The sequence below is a fragment of the Grammomys surdaster genome, unplaced genomic scaffold (genome assembly GCF_004785775.1).
Source record: "Grammomys surdaster isolate TR1022 unplaced genomic scaffold, NIH_TR_1.0 126313, whole genome shotgun sequence".
Classification (NCBI taxonomy): domain Eukaryota; kingdom Metazoa; phylum Chordata; class Mammalia; order Rodentia; family Muridae; genus Grammomys; species Grammomys surdaster.
Window position 1 is genome coordinate 102155 of NW_021621113.1, and position 18872 is coordinate 121026.

Here is an 18872-nt window from a genome sequence, read left to right on the forward strand (position 1 = left end):
GTCAAGCAGAAATAGCTCTTGCCTAAAGGTGTAGCACATGCCTTTACTCCCAGCACTTGGGAGGCAGAGGTAAGCAGATCTCTGAGTTCAAGGCCAGTATGGTCTACAGAGCATGTTCAAGGACAGCCAGGACTACACAGAGAAACCCTGTCTCTCAAACAAAACAAACAAAAACCCTCTGCAAATCAGGCATAGGTTTGATTGTTAGATCTTTTAGGGTTTTGTTTTGTTTTTTATTTTGTTTTTTAATTTTATATATATGGTTGTTTTGCCTTCACATATATAATAAGCATGGTATATGCCAGGTGCACTCAAGAGGCCAAAGAGGGTGTCAGATCCCCTGGAACTGGATTTACAGGCAGATGTTAGTCACCATGTGGGTTCTGGGAATTGAATGTGGGTCTTCCTAAAAAGAAAAACAACCAGTGTTCTTAGCCATTGAGCCATCTCTCCATTCCCATTTTAAATGATCTTAAAGAAGAAATTTTTAGCCAGGCATCCTGGCACAAAAACAAAAACAAAAACTGTTCCCTCGAAGTAAGGAAAGGAAAAATAACAACCAACATACAGACACAAAGTGAATAGGAAATAAGCAACTGGGACAATCTCAGACTTACAGCTTCTCTGGGAATCAGTGAGTAAATAAAAGCACTTGATGGAAGGCATGAATCCCACCACAAAAGTAAACCAACCTCTGAAAGTTGTCCTTTGACCTTCACATGTACCCTATACACATATGTTCATGTAAAACAATAAGACAGACACAACACACAAGTAAATTTTTAAAAATGAGGAAAAAGTTTCTCTTGAACTTAGACTCTTGTCTTTAAATGCTATTTGAAAAAAAAAAGTACAAGAAAAAAAAAAGTACAAGGAATTCATCAAGAACTGGTTCACTCTAACTGAGCGGTGGTTGCCTTTAATCCCAGCACTGAGTTCCAGGATAGTCAGGGCTACACAGAGAAAACCTGTCTTGAAAAAACAAAAAGACCAAACAAAACAATAACAAAGAAAGAAAGAAAGAAAGAAAGAAAGAAAGAAAGAAAGAAAGAAAGAAAGAAAGAAAGAAAGAGGGGGGGAGGGAGAGAGAGAGAGGGAGAGAGAAAGAGAGAAGGAGAGAAAGAAAGAAAGAAAGAAAGAAAGAAAGAAAGAAAGAAAGAAAGAAAGAAAGAAAGAAAGGAAGGAAGGAAGGAAGGAAGAAAGAGAGAGAAAGAGAAAGAGGAAGAAAGAATTTGTTATTTCTGAAGCAGCATAGTAATATGCAGGATTAGAAGCCGAGATAAATCTAGAAAAACATCCTTTCAAGTACTACTAAAGGTAAGGACTTCTTTAAAAATTAGATGATTTATTTTCATGTGACGTGTATACAAGTTTTGCCTGCATGTATGTATGTACATATGTGTGATGTACACAATGTATATGGCTGGTGTCCACAGAAGTAAGAAGAGAGCATCCGATCCCTTGGAACTCAATTATAATGAATCTATGCCACCACATGGTGCTGGAAATCAAACTCTGCTTCTCTTCTAGAGCAACAAGTATTTTTAACCAGAATCCCAAATAAATCCAACTTAAAAACAATTTTGGGAGATCTAGAGAAATGCCTCAATAGTTAAGAAAACAGGCTGTTCTTCCCCAGATGAGTCTGGTTCAATTCCCAGCAACAACATAGCAGTTCAGGAACATCTGTAACTCCAGTGTCAGGGAATCTGACACCTTCCTCTGGCCTCCATGGTCACTGCATGCATGTAGTGCACAGGCTCATGCAAATATTTATATGTATTATATAAAAATTTTAAAATCTAAAATACTCATTTAAGAAAATAAAAATCTACAGGGCGGTGGTGGCGCAAACCTTTAATCCCAGCACTTGGGAGGCAGAGACTGGCGGATTTCTGAGTTCGAGGCTAGCCTGGTCTACAGAGTGAGTTCCAGGACAGCCAGGGCTACACAGAGAAACCCTGTCTCGAAAAAAAAAAAAAAAAAAAAAAAAGAGGGTGGAGAAGGAAAAGAAAAAGAAGAAACATTAAGCACCAAGACAAAGCCTGTTGTGGTGGTACATGCCTTTAATATCAGCACTTAAAAGGCAATGGAAGAAGAATCTCTATAAGTGAGACCAGCTTGAGAGGGAGCAAAACTGAGAAGGGAGGAAGGGTAAGAGGGAAAGAAGGGGGGAAAGGCTAGGAAGGAGTTAGACTCTTAAAGGAAAATCTAAGTAAACTTGGACTTGGTGATAATTTCATGAGTGAAATAAAAGGTACATGCTATACAAAAGCAAAACAAAAATTCTAAAATTCTGTGCATCAAAAGATATGTTCACAAGTATGAAAATATAGCCTAGGAATGGGAGAAAATATTTGCAAATCACCTGTGAAGAGTTCAATAGCCAGAAACTAGGTATAATGGTAGCACATACCTGTAACCTAGCACTTGGGAGGTTAAGGAACTCACAAACTCCAAGCTAGCTCAAGCAACAGAAGTTATAAGCCAGGCCATGCTATGATCCTATCTCAAGGAAGAGTTTAGCATGAAGAATACATATATAAAAATTTCCACAATTCAGCAAAAAAAGACAAAGCCTGTTAAAAACCAGACGAAGAACAAAGACTTTAAATAGAGGGTATGGTATGTCAATGGCCAATACGCACATACAAAGATACTCAACATCATCATCATAAAAATGCCCTGAAGTCATCAAAGCAGGAGAGATGACCCTGCCCCTGACCTGCAGCAGCACTCAGAGAGCAAGACCTGCCCCTCGCCCAGGCAGCATAGTGGGGTTAACGAGTGAGCCAGCCCCCAAGGACATATGTTGGAGAGCCAGCCCTGCCTTTTGTCTGCTGTATAGTGGTGTCAGCAAGGGAGAAATCCCCTCTCCTCCCTTTAGCCCTTGCCACCAGCAGTGGGTGGAAGAGATGGCCCTGATAGGGTTGTGAGAGCAGGAGAGCTGGCCCTGCCCCTCACTTGGGACACCACAGTGACCCTGATAGTAGGGGTACAGGCCCTGCAACTTGTCTGCTGTGCAGCAACATGGGCAAGGGAGGGATACTCTTCCCTACTCTTGACCCTTGCCACCTACGGCAGGCAAGAGAGCTATCCCTGCCCCTCACCTGCTGAAGCAGTCAAGAGAGTTGGCCTGTACCTCACCTGAGCAGCGCAACAGAGCTGGCACTGCATGTGAGGGTTGCAGTGAGGTACGCTGGCCCTGTTTCTTACCTGTTGGGGTCACATACACCAAGAAAGGACACCCTCCTCCCCTCCCTCATCCCTTGCCATCTACAACAGGCAGAGGAGCTGGCCCCAGTGTCATGAGAGTGGAAGAACTGGCCATGCCTTTCACCAGCCTCAACATCTGGGGGAGAGCAGGCCCTACACCTCACCTAGGCAGTAGGACAGAACTTCCCCTGGTATAGCGGGTTGCTGCTGAGACAGCAGGCATGAAGAGACAGGGCGTGAAGAGCAGGAGAGCTGACCAGCTCAGATACCTCTCAGGTCCAGATTTAGGGCTTTGAATTGGCCCATCCCACCATCTAACCCTTCAATAAACTGCTGAAGTGCATAAAGGAACCAGTCCCATAGATCCAAAACTACAGGCTCTCCATGACACAGGACAACAACAAAATATTCAAGGAGCCCCAGTGAGGTTCCAGTGACAGAGTAGCAGAAGCCAGAGGCCTCATACCAGACCAATGAATCATTGCAATGAACATTTGCAAGCAAAGAAGAGTGGACAAAAGGTGTACTTGTGGAACACACTGTGATAGACTACAGCTTCCACAACAAGATATGTTTTCCTCTGTTGGGGGGAAGAAGGGGCAGCAGGTTGCAAAGTGGAGGCCAGGTACGAGAGGAAAGGGAGATGAGTGGATTGTGGTGCATGATCTGAAATTCACAAACCAATAAAGTTAAAGAAAGAAGAAAAAGAAAGAAAAATGCAAATCCAGGCCAGCAAGCTGATTCCACTGGTTAACATGTCATACACGCTTTATGTCCTTAATAAAATCACCACAACCCAAATCCAAGTACTTCCTACAGGTAACACAGGAACCCAGGAACCGCTCATGTGTCAGGTGGCATGAAATATACAAACCAGCTAGCCTTGAGACCATACCTAAAAACAAAGAAGGATAAAATGGACTCCTGAAAGGTGTCCTATAACCTCCACTTTATACTAGGCACACATATATACAGTCAATCACTCATACCTTTCTCTCTCCCTCCCTTTGTTTCTCTCTCCCTCCCTTTCCCCCCCCCTCACACACACACACACACAGACACACACAGAGTAAATAAAGTGAAAAATGTAAGAGCCAGCAAAATGGCTCAGTGGGTAAAGGAACATGTCATCAAACAGTACGACCTGAGTTCTTCCTAAGAACTAGGAAGTGAGAGCAGAGAACCCATTACTTAAAGTTGTCCTCTTACCTTCACATGTACAACAGGGTATGTTTGAGCAAACACACACAATAAATGCAATAAAAACAAATTAAAGGGAAGCAAGGTTCAGATCCCAACACCCACACTGAGGCAACTAGCAACCACCTTCTCTTAGAGGATCTCATACCTCTGGCCTCTTTAATAAGCACCTGCATTCATATGCATATACTCACACACATACTGTCTCCGGGTTACTACTGCTGGGATGAAACACCATGGCCAAAGCACCTTTGAGAAGAAAGGGTTTCCTTGGCTTTTGTGTCATCATTACTGTATAGCAAAGAAGAAATTCAGGACAGGAAATCAAACAGGGCAGGAACTGTGTGGTAGTTTGAATAGGTATGGCCCTCATAGACTCATGTGTTTGAATGCTTGGCCTGTAGGTAGTGGCCCTATTAGGAGATATGGTCCTGTTGGAGTAGGTGTGGCCTTGTTGGAAGAAGCATGTTGTGACTTTAATTTTTTTCAAGGTCTACTTTTAATGATGGTTCTTAAACACTTTAACCTCCCTTGTAGCCCACCACCCACAAGAGGTAGTGTAAAAGAAAGGATATGGAGGAAGTGGACTGCTTAGAAACAGTTCTTTGGAGCAAATCCTATCTAAGTTGTCAGGAAATCAGCAGTTCAGTTCAAAGGAGTCAGCAGCGACAGTTGGATCCACTTGCAAACACTTTGCGATACACGGGCAGTTCAGCAGAGCTGGGTTAGCAAGAGTTGACATAGCAGAGACAGCCAGGCCTCAGCCTAGGCACAAGTCAGCAGGAAGGAACGCCAAGGAAACTTCTTAACTGTGCTTCTCTCAGAGAAGATGAGAGACCCAGAAGCATTGCACAGCTAGCTCTATAAACAAGCCTAGCTCAGGCTCACATGGTCCACTGAGTTCTATTTATACTCCCTCCAAACATCACAGGTCCTCCATGGGTCTTGCCTCAGCACATGTGACTGTCTAAGCTGACAACACTCTGCCAATTAGCCTTAGTCTGAGGAAGCAGCAAGAAACTGCAGTAAGCTGCAGCACACCACAAGAAATTTTTTGGTATGTTTATCTCTACGGGAGTACCAACAAATGCAGCTCAACTACACAATGTAAGGCAGACCAATACATGCTTATCGTTAGCAAGGAATCCCCTCATCACATGTACTTTCACGTACTTGCTTTAGCAGACGGAACATCCTTTCTCCTGTGTCTGCTTCAGTGAAACATTCCTTCAAAAGTCTGCCTTTCACCTGTGTCCACTTCAGGAAAACACTCCTTCACATGTTTCCCCCAGCAAAACACCATCCAACACAACTGACACTCCAAAGAACCCTTAAGTTTCCATTTCAATAGGGGGATGGGCTTTTAGGTGTCCTATGCTCAATCTATACCCAGTGTGATGCAGTCCCCTTCTGCGGCCTGCAGATCAAGATGTAGATCTCTCAGCTCCTTCTCCAGCACCACATCTGCCTGCAATCCATCATGCTTCCTACCTCGATGATAATAGATTAAACTTCTGAAACTGTGAGCAAATCCCAATTAAATGTTGTTCTTTATAAGAGCTGGCCTGGTCATAGTATCTCTTCAAAGCAATAAAACCCTACCTAAAACAAACTCTAAAAGGTCCCAAGACCTTAGGACAACTGATGCCACCAAGGCACCAATCATTCTGACAAAGAGCCCAGGACCCAGACTCCATCCAACACTTGTCAAAACAATCTATTATAGTCTATAATTCTGGAAAAGTCCCTAACTGTACTAACCTTGCTTTCTGACTTCTATAGCTCTGCTTATTGCTAAATGAAGTGTGTCAATCAGAATATGGGTTCTGTGCACAAAAAGCCAAGATCAGTAAGGCTTGTGGCTATACAATCTGTGCAACCTAAAGGCAAAAGCTGATGCACAAGCCACAGAGAAATGCTGCTTACTGGCTTACTCTCCATGGTTTGCTCAGCCTGCTTTCTCAACCCAAGACCACTGGCCCAGGGTGGCCACACCCTTAATGAGCTGGGCCCTTCCCCCATTGATCACTATTTAAAAAAATGCTCAACAAGCTTATCTACAACCCAATCTTATGGAGTCATTTTCTCAACTGAGGCTCCCTCCTCTCTTAAGGACTCTTAGCTTGTGTCAAGTTGACATGAAACTAACCAGGATACATACAGATAATAAGAGTAAATATTTTAAAATAAACTAGAAAAAATATGCCTTTTCAAAATTAAAACAGCAAGTAAGCAAATCTGAATCACAGTAAGATGTTACATCATACTCACTAGAATAATTATTGCCAAAAAAGAAAAAAAAAAAAAAAGAGGTCCCCATGCAGACATGGAGAGACTACAGTTTTTTCCACGCATCCCTTATGGGTACAAAACAGTAAACAAGTAGATACAATGGTCCTATGGTGCCTCAAAACAATAAACAGAATCCCCATGTAACTAGCAAATCCACCGTCAAGTATGTAACCAAAACAATGAAGGACCAGGATTCATACTTTACAACAATGTTTACAAGAATTACAACAGACAAATCTAAATGGCCAACTGATGAACAAAAAAATAAAATCTAGTATAAATGATTTCATACTTCCTCAGGCATATGAAAGAATGGAAAATTCTGATATATATGATGTCTGGTCAAACCTTGAAAAGGTTGTGCTGAGTAATCTATCAGACTCCAAAGGAAAAATACATAAAACATCCATCATACAAAACATCCATCATGCTGGGCAGTAGTGCTGCATGCCTTTAATCCCAGCACTTGGGAGGCAGAGGCAGGTGAATTTCTGAGTTCGAGGCCAGCCTGGTCTACAGAGTGAGTTCCAGGACAGCCAGGACTATACAAAGAAACCGTCTCGAAAAACAAAACAAAAGACTAAATGAATGACTGGGTAAAGAGATGGCTAGATGAAATCAAGTATCTAGGAAAACTGTCAATAGTAGAACCTAGGGGTTTGGGAATGCAGTTGCACCCCAAATTTAAACTGTATTTTTATTTTTATTGACAGTTATAATAAACAGTTTCCTAATGAACTATTATACAGAAACATTTGCTAAGGCATCATTTACATTTTTTAAAGAGAAACAAGGGGCTGGAGAGATGGCTCAGTGGTTAAGAGCACGGACTGCTCTTCCAGAGGTTCTGAGTTCAATTCCCAGCAGCCATATGATGCCCTCTTCTGGTGTGTCTGAAGACAGCTACAGTGTAGTACTAATATACATAATGCAAAACAAGAGAGAGAGAGAGAGAGAGAGAGAGAGAGAGAGAGAGAGAGAGAGAGAGAGGGAGGGAGGGACAGACAGACACAGACTGACTGACTTCTGAGGCTAGAGTGCACCTCAGTGGTATAGACTTGTCTAGTAGATGTTAAGGCCCAGGATTCAATACCAGGACTGGAAGAATAAAAACAAACAAACAAACTTAAATGCAAACAACACAAGCATTTAAAAACCTGTATTCAAATCTCAGATCAAAACTCTGGACCGTGAAGACTTAATTTTATAAAATAGGAAATAAGGCCGGGCAGTGGTGGCCTTTAATCCCAGCACTTGGGAGGCAGAAACAGGCAGATTTCTGAGTTCGAGGTCAGCCTGGTCTACAGAGTGGACCTTGGCAGCCAGAACTACACAGAGAAACCCTGTCTCGAAAAACAAACAAAAAAAAAAAAAGAGAAAGAGAGAGAGAGTAAAGATAGGAAATAAGTCTCCATTTCAGCCACAAATGGGCTGCATAGTTACTGTAAGGTTGAACTCTTCACAAAGCACTTCACACCATGTCAGGCACATAGTCAGCACTCAGTATGTTAACAGTATGCATCTTTGAATAGACATTTATGCTGAATGAAAAAGCATTTTTGGTTAAGATTCAGTAGTAATGTTTAAACCAGCTTGGCTTAACAACTAATTCATCATTTGGAGACCATTTCCAAAAGGAAGACTCCTGATAAGAAAATTGACAAATTCAGGGCTAATAAAATGCTGAGTGAGGGGCAGTTAAAAAAAAAAAAAAGTCTTGAAAAACATTACTCAATGGATAGTATTGTTCTCCATCTGAAGAAAATGACTCACAATTAAATTAAAAATATAAAAAGAAAAGTTTCAAGACAAACTTTTAAAAGGCTTACAACTCCTGTGTAGACAAGGCTTCACCTAGGCAGGCAAGGCTGGCTGGGAACATCCTAACGACAAAACTTGTCACTCTTCCACGTTCCTAACTGCAGGTAAAGAAGCTAGACTACAGCCGTAGCTATCAAAACACATTCCCCCAACATCAAGACGACAACCCTACTTCTTCTAAGGTGAAGAGTACCACGTCCACTTTGGGGCTTGATAACGGTCAAGGGGGAGGGGAGTGGAGGCAGGAAGATGAATTGGCTTCGCTGTTCCCGCAGCACCCTCCCGGTTACTCCTCAGGAGACAACCAATCCTCCACGACTTCTTCCCGCCACCGCTACCCCCACCTGACCTCTCCCCAGAGAAACTTCCATAGACTCCGTTTTCCTCGAGGATGCAGAAGCGGAGTCTGACACCTTGCGTCCCCGAGGCTCCCCGAATACGCACCACCACCCACACGCCGGGAAAGGGAGGGGACCCGAGCGGACCACGGCCCCCGCCCCTCCCCCTCTCCGCTGGCCACCGAGCTTTGTCCCACCTGCAGAGAGGACCCCGGTGCCGCCTCGGGCCGCCCCTCCCTCGGGCCGTCGACCACCGCGCCACACGAGAGCACCGGGATGGTCGGGGCCGGCCGCGCCCCGCCCCCCGCCCGCCGGCCCGCCCGCAGCCCGCTGCCCGCCCGCGGCCTCACCTCACCTACCCTCTTTCGGGGGCCGGTCTCCACCTCCCGCTCCGCCATGTTGGGCCCCGCTCGGAACCGCGGCGGCTCCCGGCGCGGCGGCCGCGGCCCCTCTCGGCCCCCGCCCACACTGCAGACACGGCGCTTCACTCGCTGCGGTCCGGTCCCCTTGGCCCCCGCCGGGCCTGGCGTGGGAGTGACGAGGGGGCGGAGGCCCGTGCGCTGGCCGCAGCTCCAGGGGTCCCACGGACGGGCGCGTGGGCGCGAGGGCCTGCCGGGGCAGGGGGGCCGGGACTCGGGGGGTTAATGGCCTCCGAAGGGGCCCCGTGAGTAGGATTATTTTCTCTCAGAGAAATTCCTCCGCCTGTGGTTTCTTAAAGGGATCTCCAAACCAGCCCCTTGCGCGCGCCCCTGATGCGCAGGCGCGCTACAAGCCCCTCCTCCCTTTCCCACCAAGCCCCCGGTCCTGAGCGTGCGCGGTGAGTGGCCCAGGCTAGGCCTAATCCTGTTAGTCTCTTGGCTGCCAGCAGCTGCTCCCACCACTCAACTATGGCCGCTCCCTTAAAGGGGCCATGACGAAGGGATGATGTCAGAATGAAAGATCTTAATGGAAGGACTATCTGGAGGGCTGGGTGAAATGTCAGTGAGGGGTTCACATCACCACCCTACACCTGACTACAAAGATATTGCCAAAAGGAGAAGATGCTGATAAGCTGAAGTTCTCAGTGAACCTTTGAACATGAAGAATCCCAACCAAGAAGAAAACAAGACTATTATCTCAAGGAGAAACCAACAGCTTGCCAAGTAAAGGGCGGAGACTATCAAGGAACAACTTCCAACCTTAAAATCAGATCCCACTGGTGGTTTTGAAGACAGAACCAACAACTGAAGATAATTTTTTCAATACCTGCTTGCCATTAGAATACTAAAATGAGGAAGGATCTTAGAAACCATCTACTCCATTGCTTTCAAAGTTAACGTGTCAGTATGGTCATTTGAAGTAAATTAATTTACCTCAAGATATTGAGCGGCTGGTAAGAAACTAGAACCCAGTCTAGAATTGCATTCCTCCAGGATTCTGAACACACAAAACCGTCTTCAGGGCAAAAGAACGTAAAATGTAAAGAGCCGTGATAATCAGTTCAAGAACATGGCTGCTCTCCTGGGAAGTCGCACGATGATGACCTACAACTGCTGTGTGCCATCATTTGCCTCCATTGAAGGAACTTGAGGGTCTGACCTAAAGGATAGGAGTTGAACTGTCAAAGCAGAAAATCCAAGATTAGGCACTATCTTCCCTGAAGCACGCCGAGGAAAGCCGAAGAGAATGAGAGCTGAAGTCCTCGCATCGGATTCTTAATGAAGGCTTAGGCACAACAGACAGACATAGAGTAACCAATACATGGAAACTAGTTTGGGTTGGTTTGAGCTAGGTTGCTGTGTAACCCAGGGTGGCCTGGAACTGGTAGTTCTCCTGCCTTGACCAAGTGCTTGGAGTGCTGGGATAATAGGAAATCCCCAGAGAACTAACTAAAAGAAAAAGAATGTAAGTCTCTGATTGGAAAAATTGTCATTCTCCATGGCAATACTTATTCAAAGGGAACCTAGAAGCTCCTGTACTCACAGTATGAGAGCCATTCTACAACTATACTTCTGTGTGTTGGTCAGTAGCTCTTTGAACCCAGGAACTTTGCCTGAACCCTGAAATGGCTGAACATTTCCATGCTGGTCCTTGGTTCTTACTTAGGCCTGTTACCTTATGTTTCATTTATGGGTAGAACAAAAGAATATATTTATTTCTGCCAGATAATTTTTTTAATATGTTAGACTCTTTAGTTAACATGTCCAAGGCAAAAAGCAAATAGGAAGGTTAAGAAAAGATGTTTTCAGGGATTGCAGTTAAATACAAGACTAGATGGTTTCCACCTTTTTATGGGCTGTAGAATACTCCCTTCTGATAAAATCCAACAGCTTAAAAATGGAACTTCTGAAGGGAAGACTTGAAAGGCAGATACCAGCCTGATCTATGTAGACTGTCTAAAATAAGAAAAGGAAAAAAATACAGTAAAAGTGGAACTTCTAATATTCAACTGAAAATGGGGATCCCAGCTTCACCCTTGCCCTCTCTTCCTCTCATGCATCCTCCTGTCATTAGAAACATGCTGGGCTTTTTCTTTTTAATGGTTTTAGCACATTGATTTATTTCTACACTATATTTTCTTCTTCTGCAGTGCTGGGGACCTCCCTAACTCATGCTAAGAAAGCATTCACCCAATAGACACACCCCAAGGCCCATTTCCATAGTTTAAGATGAAACCAAAGCCCAGGTAAGATGTGAATAGCACAAGATCGCACAAAGGATTAGTAACTGCATGAGGACTGACAGGCGTCTTGACTCTCAGTCTAAGGCTCTCCGCAACAACAGGAAGTTTCTAGAGGTCCGATAAGTTGGGTCTTGAATAATAGCTGTGATTTGCACATTCCAGATAATGTACAAGCATGCAGGGGACACTTGATTCGATTATTTATTAGAAGGAGAAAAGAAAAGCATGTAGTGAACACCACAGAGTAACCAAAATTTACAAAGAAGTTCACAGAGATGAGACTAGTCCAAGGTCATTAAAAGCAAGACCAAGACAAAATTCAAAGATATGTACTCCCTGGGATACTTGAAATTTCACAAAAGCTGAAAGTTGGCAAAATCTGTCTGACAGATACATATCTGATTTGTCTGAGTACAGTTTGTGATGTAAATAATGTTTATTTTGTGACTTGATTTTCTCACTTGGAAATGGGTTACTGGAAAGATTAAATTAGTAAACACATGCAAATCTCTTAGAACGCTTTTGGCTCCTAGTATGGCATTTTAATCACTGTTCTGTTGCTATGAAGAGACATCACGACCAAGGCAAGTGTTAACAAAAGAAAGCATTTAATTGAGGGCTTGCAGCTGGGTGTGGTAGTGCACACTTTGAATCCCAGCACTCAGGAGGCAGAGGCAGAAAGATCTCTGTGAGTTCAAAGCCAGCCTGGTCTATGGAACAAGTTCCAGGACAGCTAGGACTACATAGAGAAATTTTGCCTTGAGAAACTAATAATAACTGTCATTATTATTACTGTTTAATATTGATATGTATTATTAATAATAAAATTTATTATTATTATCATCCTTATTTTATTGAGGCCTTGCTTACAGTTTCAGAAGCTTAGTCCTTTATCAATATGGCAGGGAATATGGTGCAGGGCTATAGCTGAGAGCTACATTCTAATCCACTGGTTGAAAGAGAGAGACTGGGCCTGGCATGGGCTTTTTAAAACCTCAAAGCCCTCCACCAAGGACACACTTCCTAATAACTAAGCATTCAAATTATGAGCCTATGGGGGCCATTCTTATTCAAACTACCACATACCATAACAACATTATTTTTATTTATTTATTTATTTTATGTACATGAGTACACTGTAGCTGCTTTCAGGCATACCAGAAGAGGGTGTTGGATCCCATTACAGATGTTTGTGAGCCAACATGTGGTTGCTGGAAATTGAACCCAGGATCTCTGGAAGAACAGCCAATGCTCTTAACCACTGAGCCATCTCTCCAGCCCAACATTAGTATTTTTAAGGTGTTTTTTGGCTGGTTGGTTGGTGGTTGGTTGGTTGGTTTAGTTTTTCAAGACATGGTTTCTCTGTGTAGCCCTGGCTGTCCTGGAACTTGTTCTATAGACCAGGCTGGCCTCCAACTCAAGAGATCCTTCTACCTCTGCCTCCATAGTACTGGGATTAAAGGTGCGTGTATCAGTCAGGGTTCTCTAGAGTCATAGAACTTATGGGTAGTCTCTATATAGTAAGGGAATTTGTTGATGACTTACAGTCTATAGTTCAACTCCCCAACAATGGTCAGCAGCAGTTGTGAATGGAAGTCCAAGGATCTAGCAGTTACTCAGTCCCACAAGAAAAGCAGTCAAAGAAGAGTCTTCCAATGTCTTTATGTAGGTCTCCAGTAGAAGATGTGTGGCCCAGATTAAAGTGGTATACGACCACTCCTCAATCTGGGACTTGCTTTGTCCCAGATGACTTTGAACTCAGGGACCACTTTGCCTTAATCTTCTGGGATTCATAGCTACTATGCCTCAAGATCTCCATGCCAAGATCCAGGTCAGAAACTTGTATCTCCCAGCCTCAAGATCAGGATTACAGGTGAGCCTTCCAATTCTGGATTGTAGTTCATTCCAGATATAGTCAAGTTGACAACCGGGAATAGCCACTACAATCCACCCCTTGTCAACTTGACACAAATAATATCTCTAGTCCACAAGAAGCAATAACAAGGTCATGAATATGCCTAACATGATATAACTATTCCTCCTACGGGGGTTGGAGAGATGGCTCAGCAGTTAAGAGCACTGACTGTTCTTCCAGAGGTCCTGAGTTCAAATCCCAGCAACCACATGGTGGCTCACAACCATCCGTAATGTGATTCGATGCCCTCTTCTGGTATGTCTGAAGACAGTTACAGTGTACTCATAAATAAAGTAAATAAATCTTTTAAAAAAAAAACTGGCCGGGCGGTGGTGGCTCACGCCTTTAATCCCAGCACTTGGGAGGCAGAGGCAGGTGGATTTCTGAGTTCGAGGCCAGCCTGGTCTACAGAGTGAGTTCCAGGATAGCCAGGGCTATACAGGGAAACCCTGTCTCGAAAAACCAAAAAAAAAAAAAAAAAAAAAAAAAAAAACTATTCCTCCTACAATCGCAAACACATTTGTAAATTTACGATGGGGCAATGTCCCTTGGGAATATTCTTTTAGTATCTCAACTTAAATACCAACTGATGTTAAAGAAATTAGAAGACAAATGTGTCCTTAACAAAATAAAATAGAAGCATTCATGTTACGTGGCTTTAGCTGGTATTTTATAACTACCTTCCTCTACTACCCATTCTGTATTTCCTCTACCCTCTGCAAGCACTTCAGCAGGTCTTGGTTCTTTTCCTGGAGGAGTGACCCATGCCTTCATTCCTGATGGGTCTGTGTCCTTTGTCATCCTGCTTTGATTAGGCTGTTGTAGTTTCCCATTGACTTTAATCACAGGACATGATAGTACTAAGAGAAGCCCTAAGGGACCTCCTGCACTCCAGACATAATCCTTACCTCCATTGTGGAGAGGCAATCCAATTTCCCCATCGTAATCTGGATCTATCACCCTCCTAACACTGTTATTCCTTTCTTAGCCTGTTAGTTTAAGGACATTAGAAGCCCAAAATGACCAGGGAGAAATCTGAGCTTCCGGTTCTTCTGCACTGGCCAGATAGGAGAGTTAAAGGGAGATGTGGTGGGAACCACCACCCCTGCATCTTTCAAGTTCTTCATAGTGGCAGTAATTTCTGCAATTCCTTCAGGAATATGATACTGTTTTTGATTCACTATTTTCTTTGGCAGAGGCAACTCTAAAGGCTTCCATTTACCCTTTCCAACCATAATAGCCCTCACTCCACAATGTCATGGTTTGAATATGCTTGGCCCAGGGAGTGGCACTATTTGGAAGTGTGGCTTTGTTGGAGGTATGTCACTGTGGGCGTGGGCTTTAAGACCCTCACCCTAGGTGCCTGTGGAAGTCAGTCTTCCACTAGCAGCTTTCAGACGAAGATGTGGAACTCTCAGCTCCTCCTGCACCATGCCTGCCAGGATGCTCCCATGCTCCCACCTTGACAATAATGGACTGAACCTCTGAACGAGCGTGTAAGCCAGCCCCAATTAAATGTTGTCCTTTATAAAGTCTCGCCTTGGTCATGGTTCACAGCAGTACAACCCTAACTAATACAGTGTGTGTCACCACCATTCAGCTCAGCTAAAGAATATTTATATTTGTTGGTGTGTGTGTGTGTGCGTGTGTGTGTGTGTGTGTGATGAGTTGGGGGAATGGTTAATGCAGACACATGTGTGGAGATCAGAGACCATCTTTCAGGAACTGGTTCTTCCCTTCCATTATCCAACTCAGGTCATCATCTGGTTTCTTTACCCTCAGAGCCATCTCAGAAGGCCAATATTTTCTTATGTTATTTATTCATCTTATCTTTCTACTTTTAAAATTCTATTCCAGCATTTTAAGTGATAATTCACCTACAAATCCACTTTCGTAACATCTAAAGAAATAAATCTTGTATATAGTGGGGGGTGGTATTTTGCAAATATCAAGCTGATTCAATTTCAACATCTTAAGTCAGGCTCTTGTCTGCAAGATAGCCCTGAGAAGAATTTCTCCAATCAGAAAAGATTTAAATAGGCTTTAATGGAGTAAAAAAATAAATAAATAAAAATAACTTGCTGGATTGTCTTCGTTGCATCGATCTACTTAGTTGTGCAAGTTGTACCCAGAGTTCTCTCACGCTCCAGAGAACACACTTCTTCCATCTAGAACAGCTAAACCATGAGGCTGTGGCACAGAGCCTGGCTTTCAACAACAGGGTAAAAGGAAGAAGAAGGGGGTGTGCTTGTCCATCAGGACACTTGGGCAGTCTCTTCTCTCCAACTCTTCAATATAGAAAGGCTTCCTTCTAACTATGACAGACAACTTGAAGACTCAGGCTGCATGACAAACGCTGGCCACACATATGAAAGTGACATCAAAGTGTAGACAGGAAAAGAGAAGGCTTACGTCGAGCTCAGAGATTTGCTCAAGCCAGGCAAACCCAGGTTTTATACACAAGAATTATACAGACATCATTACTGGAGGAACCCGGCAAAAAAGAATTGTCCTTTAATCCTGGGTCATACAGAATATATCCAGAAGTTCCTTCAGATCTTAGAGAAGACAAAGGATAGCTAAAAATCATGGCTGGCAAGCTGATGGGCAGTCGGTGGCTATGTAAGTTACATAGGTCTAAAACAAAGTAACAGACTTCAGAAAGTGTTGTTTGCCTACAGGCTCTGCAAAGGCCCATCAGAGCCAGGCTAGAAGATGCACCACTCACTACTGACCAGCAGGTTGCTAAACATGAAGGGAAGAAAGGAAATGGAGCCTGGCGGTGGTGGCACACACCATTAATCCCAGCACTTGGGAGGCACAGGCAGGCGGATTTCTGAGGCCAGCCTGGTCTACAGAGTGAGTTCCAGGACAGCCAGGGCTATACAGAGAAACCCTGTCTCCAAAAAAAAAAAAAAAAAAAAAAAAAAGGAAATGGAACCCAAGATCTCAGGTTTTTCCACCTGCAATGGCTCCCTCTAAACAGAGACACTATTTTAAAAATAGGGCATTTACATGAATTTCTAAAACAGACTTCTAACCATTTGACTGAAATAGGTTTTAATGGAAACTGACAGTTACATAGATGAGATACACCTCAGAGACCCCTAAGAAGATAAACAATACCAAAATACAAAGAGGAAGGAAGTTACTTTAGATCAGCTAGTTAGAGACTGTGTTTCTGGGGTGAATTTCTCACCTAAAACTTAAATAATGACCAAGAGTCTACTCTCCCAAGTATCTGATACAAAGCATTCCAAGCAAAGGGAACAGCAAAAATAAAACCTGTCAAACAGCTGATGTCGGCACTCCAGAGACAAAGGTAGGCAGATCTGAGTTCGAGGCCAGCCTGGTCTCAATAACAAGTTCTAGGCCAGCCAGTCCTACAAAGTGAGACCCTTTCTCAGAAAAGAGGAGAAAAAAAAGAAGCCTTTCTACAGAAATGAACCTGAAGTGCCCAGGAACAGCCAGTGCTCCCAGAACCCAGTAAGCACTCATGGGAATAGACAGTGAAGTCAGAAGTAAGAAAAGATGGTTGATGAAAGACTGACCTTTTTTTTTTTTTTTTGAGACGGGTTTTGGATATAGCAAACTGGTCCCGACTTTGCTGTGTGGCTAAGGGTGACCTTGGATTTCTGATCCTTCCAGCCTTCACCCTTCTGAGCACAGAAATCACAGGCAGCCATCTCTGCTTCAAGGGTGGGTTTTGTTTGTTGTTGTTTATTTTATGTGTAGGACTTTTATTTCACATATGAGGAAGCCATTGTAGACTCTGTGGGAAAGTCATGTGATCTCTGGAAACCATCTGGGAACAAGAGTGGATATAAATGAAGAAACACTGTAGCCGTCTAGGGAGACAATAACAGTCAAAAATACTGGCAATGGAGACAATGGAACCGAGCTGAACTCAGATGATTTTTTTTTTTTTTGGAGATTTAACCAATAAGATTGCTAAATGAGTAGGGGAGAGGAGAGACAGGACTAGCTTAATTGATTACTTGTTAACCTTAACAACTATGTGATTGGTGTAGGGCTATTATTTGAAATGAAGTAGATTAGATTTGAGGAACTGGGAAGAAAAAGAAGAATGTCTCCTGCAAGTTGAATTTGAGGTGTGTCTTATACATTCCAGGAAAAGTGTCAAATAGGCAGCTGGATATTGGAGCCTGGGCTTCAGGAGAGACAACAGAGCTAGAAGTGGAAGACAGGAAGTCATCAGTATAAACCTAGCCTAGAGAGGCTTTCCCAGGGACTATAAAACACTCTATGCCCTGAGGCAGGTTGACATTTATAGTTCAGGAAGAGAAAGAGGCTCCATAAAACATAAGGAAAGACAGAAGAACGTGAGGTCTAAAAGGCCAATAGAAGTCTTTCAGTGGGCTGCTGAGATGACTCAAGGGTTAACAGCACTGGAACTCAAACCTGGAAAACCTCGTGGTGGAAGGAGAGACCTGACTCTTGCAAGTTGTCCTGGCTAAAGCACAACACAGTAAACATATTTTTTTAAAACAAAAATACAATCCATGAGTATAGACCATCATTTCAAGAAGTTTCACCATAGGAGCAGAGGGGTGACCATGGTGTTGCACACCTTTAATCCCAGTCCTCAGGATACAGGGGCAGGCGGATCTTTGTGAGTTATAGGCCAGCCTCATCTACAGAATAAGTTGCAAGTCAGCCTGGGCTATATAGGGAGACCTTGTGTGATAGCTATTCTTGGTCGTCAACTTGACTACATCTGGAATTAACTAAACCCCAAGTAGCTGGGCATACCTGTGAGGGAATTTTTTTCTTGACTAAAATATTTAAGGTGGGAAGACTCATCTGAAATCTGGGCCACACTTTCTCATGACCACCTACGTGAAGGACAGGGAAGAAGGAAGTGCTTGCTCTTTGCCTGCTTGTCCTCCCTTTGACTAGCAAGTTCATTCCTTCAATGACATTGAAGCCTACTTCTTCAGGATTCTGGCATATACTGAAGACCAGCTAAGATATCCAGCCTTCGGGACTGAACAACTACTTGATTCTTGGACTTTTGGTTGGTTGAGAGTCATCATTGGACTAACTAGACCACAGCCAGACTGAATCTTTAAATTTGAGGCCTTACAGAATGAGTTCCCATACAGCCAGGGACACACAGAAAAACCACATCTCAAAGGGGGAAAAAAATGACTACCATTACACTTCTATGAGCCTCATTCTTCAAGTTTTAGTGGATAAGACAAAAATTTAGTGCTTATATGTTGAAGATACAAACATTTAGTGCTGGTAAGTTAAGATAGTTTGGAATGTTAGGATATATCCTGCCCAAGTGACAGTAAATGTTGCAAGCCAGATTTCCTAAAATAGTGACAATAACCACAACAACACTAATTTTAGTGGAATAGAAATTCTTATTTCCAAATTAAGGTTTTCATGGGGCCCAGAG

The 18872-nt window shown here is 43.4% G+C and overlaps 1 protein-coding gene across 2 annotated transcripts in view; it reads right to left on the reverse strand.

Moving 5' to 3' along the window:
- Window positions 1–9288, reverse strand: part of Zmym4 (zinc finger MYM-type containing 4) — a 110022-nt gene extending 100734 nt beyond the window's left edge. For both annotated transcript variants that reach the window (XM_028759700.1, XM_028759699.1), the window contains exon 1: window positions 9227–9288. In XM_028759700.1, coding sequence (XP_028615533.1) covers window positions 9227–9265 — 39 coding nt within the window. In that variant the 5' untranslated portion in view covers window positions 9266–9288. The remainder of the gene's footprint in view (window positions 1–9226) is intronic.
- Window positions 9289–18872: the final 9584 nt, after the last annotated feature.